The 13,402-nt window shown below is 42.6% G+C and overlaps 1 protein-coding gene across 1 annotated transcript in view; it reads right to left on the reverse strand.

Annotated features, from left to right (window-relative positions):
* Positions 1-13,402, reverse strand: part of EVC (EvC ciliary complex subunit 1) — a 1,160,741-nt gene that overhangs the window by 293,060 nt on the left and 854,279 nt on the right. The window contains exon 12 of the mRNA XM_044055566.1: positions 4,920-5,132. Coding sequence (XP_043911501.1) covers positions 4,920-5,132 — 213 coding nt within the window. The remainder of the gene's footprint in view (positions 1-4,919; positions 5,133-13,402) is intronic.

The following is a 13,402-nucleotide window of genomic DNA, read 5'->3' on the forward strand; positions in this document are numbered from 1 at the left end:
TCAAGTTACTACCAGCAGTATTAAATACAACTGAATACTTTAAAGAATTCCTAGATTAGTGCTCAAGTTATACAAACAAACCTAGATTCAGCAGGCCTGGATCTAGTCTATGCTACAGCAAACGAGGTGTACCAATTTCAGTAAGAAGCAGTTCAAATATGCAGGCACTATAAGCTTTAACCAGAAATTCCCAGCTCAGAAGGACAGAGTCCAGCCTCTCCTCCCACAAGAGTGCAGAACACGAACCCTCTTAATATAAAATAACTGGCCTCAAGCCCAAGTGCTTAAACCAGAATTAATACACTTTTAGAATAACAGACACTGAGCCCTCAATCAGCAGTTCCCAACTTAGAAGGATGTAAGCTACCTGTTCTGCCACTACAGTGCAGACCACAAACCTTCCTAATGTAAAACTGGTCTGAAGCCCAGGTGCTTAAACTAAAAGGCTTACAATGAGTTACACCAAGCAGTAATAAATACAATTGAGTACTTTTAAGATGACGCAAAAGCAAAATAAAGTAGGAAAAAACACAAATACAGTAAAAGCAGATAATTTTTTTTTTTTTTTTTGAAAGAGAGAAAGGAGAGAGAGAAAGGAGTAGCAGAAACTAAGCTGATTGGCCTTCTCAAATGCTCTCCCTGTACTGGGTAGAATGAGGTAATGACACTAGACTGGGAGGAGGGTCCCAGATGAAATTTACACTAGGGGCGGGCAACTGCAAAGCCACCAACTATAAAAACACTATACCAACAGGGAGGGAGGGTGCGAAACAAACAGCAGAAATGTTACTCACAGCTGAAAAGAAGCAGTGAGCCTTTAAATGAAAGTTTTAAACAGCTAAAGGAGCCACTAGAAAAAAAGAGTTTAACTGCAACAAGTTATCATAAAACAACCCAACAGATGCTTAATAAGAGTGGACAATTTCCAGTTAATACCTCACACACAGTGAAATTAGCTAGAAAAAATACACAGTACACAAAGTGCTATAAACAACAAAGAAATAAAGAACAAAATAAACAAAAAACAGGATACTTAATGTTATATATTGTAGCTCCGAGTTTGCTGAGTGTCCTTCCTTCGATCAGCTCACTGTAAAATGGCTGAACACTCACAAATGAGCTTCTTAGGTAACAGAAAGTTGAAACCTGAGACAGCGTTTAAGAAAGAAATCTCAAAAGAACCAATGAGGTGCTTAGTCTAAGCTGTAGTCCAGGAGACCTCAGTCAGCCAATGACCTCAAACAATTCTCTCTCACTGAAATGCCTGATGGCTTTGGCTAAAACAAGATGTCCCTGAATTATGTGCTCAGACACACAGCCTCCACAAACACTAGGCCCAAATACAAGCCTGAATATGGAAATGCTACAAATATCCCCACTACTTAGAACAAACAGCAGAAATGTTACTCACAGCTGAAAAGAAGCAGTGAGCCTTTAAATGAAAGTTTTAAACAGCTAAAGGAGCCACTAGAAAAAAAGAGTTTAACTGCAACAAGTTATCATAAACAAACAACCCAACAGATGCTTAATAAGAGTGGACAATTTCCAGTTAATACCTCACACACAGTGAAACTAGCTAGAAAAAATACACAGTACACAAAGTGCTATAAATAGAAATAAAGAACAAAATAAACAAAAAACAGGATACTTAATGTTATATATTGTAGCTCCGAGTTTGCTGAGTGTCCTTCCTTCGATCAGCTCACTGTCCTAGAAAAAAATCTCCTTTATGCACAGGTATATAAACATGTGACCCCTTTTCCTGTTATGTTACAATATGATGGATTTGTTACTGGGCAAAATTAGATTGGCTTGAGTAGCAGTACTCTTGCCAAGATTTCAGGGCAAGAAGGACTGTGAGTAGTTCTCGTTCCCTGATGTGAAGCCCTCTCGTCACCCACTTTTCCTGAACAAAGAAAGAGCCCAAGTAAACTTCTTACCTCAACATCAAAGCATATTTTATCACTAACTGCAAAAAGTTTGATAGAATGTCCACCAATAAATTGACAGGGTCTGACAAATCTTCCAGGGCCAGTGATTAAGGTCTGATACCAGAAGATTTGTATGCGTGTACTGACTCTGCAGCCATTCATATATTCACGTCTATTGCAACACCCACATCTTTAGGTGTACAAATGGTAAAATGATGACTATGCTGACAGCTTAGAAGGTACAGGGAAGTAAAGGATTAGACTTACCACTTCTCCTACTCTAAACTGATAGGTTCAAGACCCTTCATTTGCTTATTGTGCAATTCTGAGAAATCTACTTAACCAGACAGTGCTCCTGGGTTACCTCCGTAAAGGTAAATTTTGTCTGTGGTGCTTACTTGGTCATCAAGTAGATAAAATAAAAAAATATATTAAAATAAATAAAAACAAACACTAGCTAAACAACAGAAGACTCTGCTATTTCATTTAATGGCTACAGTCATCATTTGCAGACATCTCTGACAACAGGAAAATAAAATCTATCAAAGCCACAGTTTCTTCAAAATCAATATGCAGACTTGATAGAGCTAAATGACATCATAGTTTTTTAATGTTCAGTAGCATTGTAGCTTTTGTTCTACTTTCACCTTCACCAAAAGGATCCTCAAATCAGCCATCGGAGTGCTACTGCCTACAATGGCAGAGAAAGTTACTATTTCCCCCAGCAATTCTGATTCCAGTATCTATTTCATCTATCCCAGCATTCTGCATGATGTAGTTGAATTAAACAGGTAAGGTAATGAATACAGCCTTCTTGCATTCTTTTCCCATTCATGAACCAATCAGTTATCCATATTCAGTTCTAACCGTTACCGCATGGTCTGGCTACAGATTCCACATAAGGTAAAAGGTGGTCTTATCTCCATTTCTCGAACCTGCCGCAGTTTGTTACAGTTTACATAATCAAAGGCTTTACAGCCTTCTCTATCTCATTCTAGCCTATAGCATTTTTGTATACTTTCAGTTCACAGTCATAGCTCCGTAACAGCATCCAGAACATTTTTGGGCCTGGCTTCATTTTCTAAGTGACTTTCCAGCTAATATTCATTATTTTTTTAACTGCAGGGAGTTATTACCAAAATGATAATAAAATTGTTAATCTAGGATGACCTGCATTAGAGAAATTCATTACTGTTCATGACTTATTATTCATATGTTCATATTTTCATAACTGAGAGCCCAACATGTTACTGAGGGCTTTGGGGGAGAAAGGAAAATTCACTATCAATGTCTATTAATATCCCACTATACCGGATATATTGCTTGTTTGTTAGTAATTACAAAATAATATTTCCATATGTACTTAATACTTCAAAAAACAAGGGACTTAAACTGTGGCATGACATCAGGTGAAATCTTAAATGTTGCTCAAGAAAACTGTCTTTCAAATTGTACTTTAAGTTGCACGTCTTGAGAAATATTCAGTGTTATTTACATTGCTAATTATACAATTAAACATGTGTTCATATTTCTGTAAATATCTCAATAAACATGCACTCTCAGGAATTTCTTGCTATCAAGTGAAAACTTATGTCTAGTTAACAAAAAGGTTAACATATGTCTAAGTTACACAGCTTTCAAGATATAACAAATTGCATGTAAAGGTTAGCAAAAAAATAACATTTTGAGTTTGTGTGCATTGTACTATATTATAGTATTTATAGGTTCATAGGTTGGTACTAGGCTATCGGCCCTAGAGCCTTTACAAGCCTAGCCAAACAATTCCCCGGATATTTCTTCCCACAATATTTACTTCCCTGGACCCCTGTCTAGCAGGGTGACTGACATGATCCCCGCGGTGAATTTCCTATCTCCCATCCAATTGTTAAGGTTCCTTTTGAAGAGGGCCAAGGAGGCGCTCTGTTTGACATGTATGGACAGTCTATTCCAGAGTATGGGGAGTCTCTGGATCTAATGAAAGACCTTGAATGCACTGACTGTTATCACTGCAAATACTTCTTACTGATAACATTGCAATTTCTACAGTTCTACAGTTTTAATAGCTTTTATTATTCATAAAATATTTACTTTGTTACCTTATTCTTTTTAAGTTTATTTTTTCAGAAAATTCTCTGGAATGCAAGATAATGTGCAGGCTGCTAGAGGTGTGACATTCCAAACCAGGTGTTAATGAGCTATCATCCAAGCAAATGCTGGCATTTTGGCCTCTGGTATTTCTATTTCTTTCTGTCAATCCTTGATCTATATATTACTGAAACTGCTAAAATGGCCTGCCATGTAATTTCAAAGTTAATTAAATTAAGCTGTCCAACTCTTTCATTCAGGAATTTCCAATAATTCTGTATATGACGGAAGAAACAAAAGATATGTAAAATGTCTACATCAGCAAACGTACAAAGAGAACATGAAGAAGAGCATGGAAATAAGTCAGCTTTTTTAAATGAAGACATGAAGGTTGTCGCACACAATGAAGTAGCTATATATGCTGAAAACAAATATCAAGTATCATTCATCACTACGATTAAAATTTGTATGTTATCTGTATGCCTCAATAGTCCCTTTATTATGTATTTTTTGTAGGATATGATTTTTGAATGTCGCACATCACAAATTTACCCTGTATACACAACTATATTCTATTTTTGTGCATACTACACTTAAAGAGTAAGGGCTGTGGCTGAACAGAGGGACCCTGGACCAAACCTATGCACTCAGTCATCACACAAATAAAAGTAAAAAAAAATACCATTTTACTTTGAAGCTGATAAATAAGCTAGGATCAAACCCTCGCTCTCATTAGCTGCCCTATGTAAGTTACTCCTGTATGACTACTGAAAAGCAAAACTGTAGAGTGAGGCATCCTTTCTATAATATTCCTGAATAACATTAAAGTAAAACTGTAAACCCTACTAAATAAGCAAAATATGCAGTCATTTTGTCATAATATTTATCGACTATTTAACTTACTTGCTTTTCGTGGACAAGGCTATCCTGGTAAAGTTTAAGACATTGTCGCCTGTAGTTGTCAATCTTCTCCAAGTTGGTTAAATGAGACTGTTTCACTTGCTGCCTAAGATGTTCACATTCATTCAAAGACAGAGTTGTTCTTTTGGGAAGAATCTGGTGATATATATCCTTGGTCAAATCTTCAATAGTTTGAGAAAAGGCAGAATACAGATTCTAAAAATAAATAGGTAAAAAAAAAACACTGCATGTCCCAATGTTTGTACATAAATATATGTCTTTTATTACTGGAAACTCATTTTCTTTGAAGAACTTTCAAGCAAGTATTTTATGATGCTGCAGCAAAGCAAATTACTATTACCAATATAACTGTCTGACAAAACTTTATGAGCAAAATGTCTACCACACAAGTGTGACCTGGAAAGGGAATGGCAAAATTGGAAAGTTGCTAACATAATTAGAATGCATTTTGCAAAGGGACTTCTTTGTCCCCTTGCAAACCCATCATGGGTGTTGTGCCCTCATATTTAATAAGCAGTCAAACAGTGTAGGTGTGGGAGCAAGCTACAGCTTCCTGAAGAATGGATGGCTGCTGTATCCTAACCTATTAGGATGATGAATATTGACTGTTGCTGTCCTCCATTCAACTTGGTGCAAACCCTGTTTTGAGGCTAATATTCAACAGCCTGTGTAGGTGTCTGACAACTAATGATTCAAATCAACTACTAGACAAGCCTGGCATATTCAGTTACACAGAAGTAGAACATGTTCTTGGGAGATTTCAGAGGGGAGATGTAAAGGAGGGGTTTTGATCTTAGAATACCGAAGGGGAAAGGGAGGTGAAGTTTGAACTGAATTTGTAAGGACAGTAGATTGGCTATCGCCATAGGGTCTGAGATTGTGATATCATTTGCTATTACCTCTGTGTAGTGTTTCTGTTCTTTTTAAGAAGACTTTTCGTTATATTTCACCTGGCTGGCTATTTTTACTTCATATCAGGCTTTGGTTGAGTTGAACAGGATGCAGAGTTCTTGTAGAGTTTACAGAGTTATGTACTTACCATAACTTGGAATCTGTGCTATCAAGTGTCATTCTTCATCAGGGATGGATCTTGGATCTGACCTCGGATCTGAGCCAGCAGTGCAAGCAACAGCTCCTGAGCTCAAACTCCTCCACTCCCACGATCCCCTGCTACCCATAATCCTCAGATCGAGTTTACTAGATTGAAACAAGGACAGTGAAGCTGTCCAGAGTAAGGAACAAGAACAGAAATACTATTACTCCATGACTCCCTGGTCTTCAGAAGGAGGGGGGACGAAGGGTGGGAATGTGATGAATAATGACACTGGATAGCACAAATTCCAAATTATGGTAAGTACATAACTGTTCATCTGATGCTATCCATCTCATTATTGATCATGGATGGGTCAGAGTCTCCAACTATCCACAACCCTGGGAGGTCTCAAGGAATGACATTCCGGAGCACAGAAGAACCAAATGAAGCTCTACCCCTAGACATTAAGTCCAGTTTGTAATGTGTTACAAAGGTATGGGGATTTGACCAAGTAGCAGCAGCACAAATGTCATCCAAAGAAATCCTTGCCCAGAAAGCCAAAGAGGTGGCCACCGACCTAGTAGAATGGGCTTTAACTGGCCTGGGAGCTTCTATGTGACTGCTTTCATAAATGTGAGCTATAGAACCAGCGATCCAATGCGAAATAGCAACCTTGGAAATGGCCTGACCTTTCCTGGCCTGAGAGAATGCCGCAATCGGTTGATCTGATTCTCAATATTCTCAGTTCTCTTCAAACAGAAAAGTAGCTGCCTATGCACATCCATGCAATGCAGTTTGTAGTCCTCTTTGTTCAAAAAAATTGGGAAAAAAGATGGGTAGTTGAACTGACGAATTAAGATTAGTCTCTGAGGCTACTTTAGGAATGAATGAAAGACTGGCTCCGAGAAATACCCTATCCTGGTGAAAAAAACATGATGAAGGATTTGATGCAAAGAGCCTGCAATTCAGAAACCCTCTTGGCCGAGGTGATAGTCACCAAAAATGCCATCTTCCAAGACAGAAACTTAATATCACATTTAGCCGCAGGTTCAAAGGGAGGCTGTGTCAGGGACTGCAGCACCAAGGTAAGATCCCAAGGAGGATAAGGATCTTTGAAAGGAGGCCTGATTAAGAAAAGTCCCTTACGAAAGGCCTTGCACAGCCTAGAAGAAAACGTGGGGCTTTCACTTAAGTGGAAGTTGGATACAGCCTCCCAAATGAAGTTTAATTGTCGAGAAGCTAGCCCCTTGTTGAAATAAAGAGGAAAGGAACAACAAAATGTCAGGAACAGAAGCTGAGAATGGATCTTTGTCACGCTGACGACCCACAGAAAATCTCTTCCACTTGCTGGAATAAACCTTTTTAGTGGGAGGCTAAGACAATGTTCTTCACAGGAGAAGGCAATTTAAACTGGCTGACAATCACTAGAACTGGAGGTACACCAAGCTGTCAGCTGAAGGGACTGAAGGTTGGGAAGAGGAAGCCCACAGGGATGGAAAATGAGATCCTGGGCTGGATCTAATATCCAAGGTGGATATTTCAGATGAGACCAAAGAAGGGAGAACCATGTCTGACAAGGCCAGAAGGGGGCAATGAGGATGTGATGAGTATTCAGGTGACGCACTTTCTGTAAGACTTTGGGAATGAGGGGAGTTGGAGGATAGGTGTACAGAAGACCCAGCGGCCAATTGTGGACCACAGCATCCCTGGGTGACTCCCCTCTGTGGGGTGATGAGGGCAACGTATTTGCTACATTTGTGATTGATCAGGGAGGCAAACAGATTGCAGCAAGGGGGACCCCAATGGTCGAAATTTTTTCTCACGACTGACTGGTACAGGGACCACTAGTGAGGACTCAGGATAGATCTGCTGAGCCTGTCTGACAACATGCTAGAATTGCCGGGAATATGCGTTGCAAGAAGAATGCGCCCATTCCCACACCCTCATGGCCTCTCTGCACAAAGGATATGATCATGTCCCCCCCTCCCCGTTTGTTCATGTACCAGACTACCGCCATATCTGTCTCAACTGCCACATTCCCAAGAGGGAGATAGTCATGGAAGGCTTGCAACGAGGAGGAGGACTGCTGTAATTTCTAGGACATTAACGTGCAACTTGGTCTCCAATGGGGACCACGTGCCTTGGACCATCCTTCCTTGAAAATGCCACCCACCACAACAGGGAGGTATCCATGGTCACCATGGCCTGGGGTTGGGGAAGACAAAAGGGTCTACCTAGCAGAAGGTTTTTGGACAGGAGCCACTATGCTAAGTGATGTCGGAAAACCTAAGAGACCCTGTCATGGACATAGGCTGGAGATGAGACTACCACTGCACCGCAAGGGTCCACTGAAGAACGTGCATGTGATACCTGGTTAAGGGAACCAATTGAATTGCCGCCACCATGGAACCGATGGCTTGTAGTATCAAATGGGCAGGAACACTCTCCCGATCCAGAAGAACATGGACTTGTTCCCGAATTGTGTCGACCCTGCACGGGGAAAGAGCTGCAATTGTGTCGACCCTGCACGGGGAAAGAGCTGCAGTCTCCGACACCATGTCCAGAGAACCCCTATAAATTTCAATCTCTGGCATGGAGCAAGATGAGATTCAGGAAGGTTGACTGAGATGTACAGGTCTCAAAAGAGGAAAAGAGTGTAATTTGTAGCTTGAGCGAGTTGATGCCTTTTGGGAGCCGCAAGGGGCCAATCATACAGGTACAGAAAGACCTGAAACCCCTGCAGCCAGAGATGGGCTGCCACCACTGCCATACATTTTTTGAACACTGGGAGGGGGGGGGGGGGCTGAGGTGAGACCAAAGGGCAGGGCCTGGAACTGTGACTGGCACCCAGCCAGAAGCACAGGTATCTCCTGGAGCATCTGTCGATTTGTGTGTGATAATATGCATCCTTGAGATCCATGGAGCTCATCCAATCACCCTTGCACAGAAACGGAAGAATGGACTGACTGCCACCATCCGGAACATCAACTTCTTGACTGACAAGTTCAAAATGCTGAGGTCCAGAATGGGACACAGGTCCCTGGTTTTCTTGAGCACTAAAAAGAAGCAAGAGTAGGTTCCGGACCCTAGTGGTCCTGTTGAGACCTCCTGGATGGCTCTTATTTGAGGAAGGTCTTGAACCTCTGAGAGCTAACTTCCTTTGGCAGGCTGGAACATCTGTGAGTGAGTTTTGAATTGGACGGGACTGATCGAAGGATATGAAGTATCTCTTGGACACACTGCTTAGCACCCACTAGTCTGAGGCAATAGCAGCCCAAGCCATAGGGTGCAAGCAAATACGGACCATGACTGCCTCCAGGGCAGGACAGTCAGGCAGCACTTCAGGAGAACTGTGGGGCTTCTCAGAGAAGAGCTCCTGTGAGTCCTGATTTTGTGGACCTCCTCTGCCTCTAGGGAGACATCTGTTATTAAATCCCTTTCCCTGGCCGGAAGAAGAGGATTCCTGTGGAGGACCTTGGAAGGAAGACTGAGCCCTGTGGAATCACAACTTCTTACTACCCTGCTGATTCTTGGAGAAGAAATGCTGGGGAGTCAAAAACTTGATCCCAACTGCAGACAAAGTCTTTCCCTCCTGCTCGTTGCCAGTCAGTCTCCTTGACAGAAGGACCAAACAACGTTGATCTGTCAAATGGCTATACAGTACAGGAACCCGCAAAGCCAGGTGTGGCGTCTGATAGCAATGCCTGTCCCCACTGCTTGAGAGGTGGCCTCAGCCGCATTAGAGATCAACCTCATTGATGTGTTAGCAAGGGATGTGAGAGTAGAAAGCTTCGGCGAGATTAACTTAAGGCTCTCTGGAAGAAGCAAATCTGCAAGGGAAGAAGAAAGCTCCAACACTAAACCCCTTTGCAGCCGTGTGAAATGTGACATGTAATTCGTAGTCCTCAATCTGAAAGTAACTGAGGCATACACATGCTTTCCAAAACAGTCAATCGCCTGTGACTCTCTATTCGGGGGATGGACTGTAGATCTCTGTTCTGCGAGCTCCTTTTTAGTGGCTGTGGCAACCACAATGGCATCAACTGGGACACCCTTGCTCTAAAAGGCTTTACCCCTAGGTGGACTCAGGAAATAGTTGGCTCTCTTGGGGACTGGTTCTATTGTGTCAGGCTCCTTCCACACCCTGCTGAAAATAAGCTGGATGAGCTCATCCACAGAGAGGAGACCCCCAGAGGTAGATGGGGCCATACCAAAGGCCTTCAGGAACACGGATTTCTCTAAGGACAGGGTGGGGGGAGACCAACCCCACTGCTCTTTCAGGATCATGAGGACATCCCCAAAGGACACCTCCTCGGATGGAAGTCTAGGGGGACCCATCCCTTTCCTTGAAATCCGTATCGTCAGTGAGGGACTCTCGAGGGGAGTCCAAGTGCCTCCTCCACCATGGGATCTGAGGAGGAGGGTACCCCGATGGGGGTAATGCCCCTCTGAAGGTGCTCACAGGAGGGCTAACCCTGAACGGATGATGAGGGCTCATTACCCAAAGTAGAATAAGGCAGGGAAGGGTCCAGAGCCAAGGTAGAGGCTGCCGACCATCCGAAGACTGTCCTCTCTATCGTCTGAAAGGCTGATGGACTGGAGGAAGCCTCACCTTCATCCCCGCCAGGTAAGGCCAATTGGGGTGGAAGGGGGGGACCCCACCAGAGCACTGACATCCCCGGACGATATTGGACCCGAGCTGTTCAAAGCAGATGCCCCCAAGGGAAGGGTACATTCCAAACGCTCTGGACCGGATCCCACCCTGGTTACCCCTGGGAACTTCTTGGGCCTGAAGCATTGCCAGCTCCAAGGGCAACAGAGTTGAACTTGCCAGAGACTCAGGAGGTGTGGGAATGGAAACACTATCTGACACAGATGGATCTGTCCCTGGGGAACCAAACTTGCATCAGCTGGATGAACAGAGAGGAGTTCTGACAAAGGTGAAAAGCCCCTTGGCAAGTGGCTAGGGGATGGTAACAAGCCAAGTTCAATTTGGGCTTTGAGGAAGCTCCTCATCATCTGATCCATATCTGAAGGGAGCAAACTTCTGGCAGACCTAGAGGAAATGGAAGAATGGACAGACTGTGGTCTCTGGAGGACAAACTACTGGACTGTCTTGGATCAGGCTTTCTAACAGTGTCTGGGGTGTCATCAATCAGTCAGATTCGAGGGGGTTTTGGACCTGATCAGATCAGAGGCCTTCTGACCCTCTGAGGACTCTGATCCGACTGTGGGAGCCAAGGTTCTTGGAGCCGACGCCCCTGAGGCTGGACTCGGATCCATGGAACTGGGATCTGACAGTCTTGGCTTTTTTGCAAAAGAGTTCTGAGGAAGAAAGGATCCTCTTGGGATCCAAAGAGGCTTTAGACGGGGAACCTGATACCAGGTGACCCCATTTAGCAAGCCCTTTAAGCAACAACTTATTTCTACAGTCTAGGAGAGCCCTGGCGTTGAATCCCACACAGACATCGCATTCAACCTCTAAATGGGGCTCTTCTAAACAGCAGATGCACTCCTTATGTGTATTGGTGGGAGCTTTCGACCACATGAGGAGCAGCGTCTGAACCAAGAGGGTGTGCCCAACATCCTAAAAACACACAAACTCTCCAGCACACACACACACACACACACACACACACACACACACACACACACACACACACACACACACACACACACACACCCAAAGGAAAGGAGGAGAGGGAAAGAGAGAGCAAGGAAGGAAACTACCACTAATGGAACGAGGTGGGAAATCCAGGAAAAAACCTAACAGACTGACCAACTGGCTAATGGAGGGGATGGAACTAGTTACTATAAGAGAATTATTAGTGAAGCATAAGGGTGAGGCAGCAAAGTCAAAACATGTGCCCCCAACTAGCTTTATAGTCAATTGTTGTAATTGTGGTGGAAATCAAAAACCCAAAAGAGAAAAGTGCTTACATTTTGGTCAGCAGTGTCATTCTTGCAATAAGTGGAATCATTTCTAAAAATTTTGCAAATCTAATAAGGTACCTTCTTTTATTAAAAGAGAGCACTCCAAGAGGCACGTTGATCAATTAGAAAGCTGCGACCCTACTTTTTATGTTGATGGTGTGTCTGCGCTTGGTGAAGCAGTCAATTCAGTAGATTTGTGGGCAAAGAATGAAATCTTTACTGTTTGAATTAATGGGAGTCCAGTAGTGCTCAAAGTGCAATATTATGTCAGCAGAAACATAATAAAAGCTGAGAACAACTTGATTTGATAAAGTATGCATAGCTTGTTGCTTATGGTGGTGAAAAGATGCAGACCAAAGGCTCACTAGTGCTTTCATGTTACTCTGCTGGGAATAGCTATGACTTGCAACTTTTCATAGTTAAGAGACACGTATAGACATCATTAGGCCTCAGAGACAGTTTGAAAATGAGACTGCTTTAACTTAATAAAGAAGTTCACCGTGTAAGCCTGAATGACAACAGCTCAAATTTCATCCAGACTATTTTCTCTGAGTATGCCGATACTTTTGCAGACAAACTAAGCAAACTACCATTTGTGTATTCCATGAAATTAGACCCAGGGGTCAGCCCAGTTATGAGACCAGCACAAAAAGTTCCAGTAGCTATGCAGAACAGAGTCAAAGCTAAGCTAGACAAAATGGAGCAGCTAGCCTAGCACAAATGTTTCCAGTACAAGAACCTACTGAATGGGCATCTTCCATGCTAGTAGCTCAGATGATATCAAAATATGTACTGATCCAAGAGATCTGAACAAAGCATTAAAAAGGCCTTACCATCCAATGTGCACAGTCGAAGACGTTGCTGCCCTCGTGCCAAACGCCACTGCTTTTTTTTCTGTTTTAGATGCAGAGAGTTCATTTTGGCATTTTTGCTTGACTGTAAAACTTCACTGTTAACCAAATTCAGTATGCCATTTGGAAGGTACAAATTTCTGAGAATGCCATTTGGGATAAATTCTGCCAGTGAAGTATTTCAGTGTGGGATGGAGCAAATGTTTTCTGGCTATCCCTGTGCTATTATAGTAGATGGCATTCTGATAGAAGGCAATGGTGAAGTCAAACATGTCAGAAGCCTAAAGAAAGTTCTGGAAAGAGCATGTGAAGTGAATCTTAAGCTGAATCCTCAGAAGTGCAAATTCAGGCTACGAGAAGTTACTTATGTTGGTCACCTGTTTACTAGTTTAGGGTTACAACCAGATCCTTCAAAGCAGACAGCAATTCTCGAGAGGCCAGCTCAAGACAATGTTCAAGCCCTACAACATTCTCTTGGCATGATCAATTATCCAGACAAGTTCAATCCAGATTTGAATCAAATTTCAGCTCTCTCAGCGGAGCTGACATGCAAAGATATAACCTGGTCATGGTCAGAACAGCAACAAAGAGTACTTGATATCATGAAACAAGAAACTGCCAACCTACCAACTCTCAGTTACTATGAT

The sequence above is a fragment of the Protopterus annectens genome, chromosome 14.part0 (assembly GCF_019279795.1).
Source record: "Protopterus annectens isolate FY-2018-M chromosome 14.part0, PAN1.0, whole genome shotgun sequence".
Taxonomy (NCBI): domain Eukaryota; kingdom Metazoa; phylum Chordata; order Ceratodontiformes; family Protopteridae; genus Protopterus; species Protopterus annectens.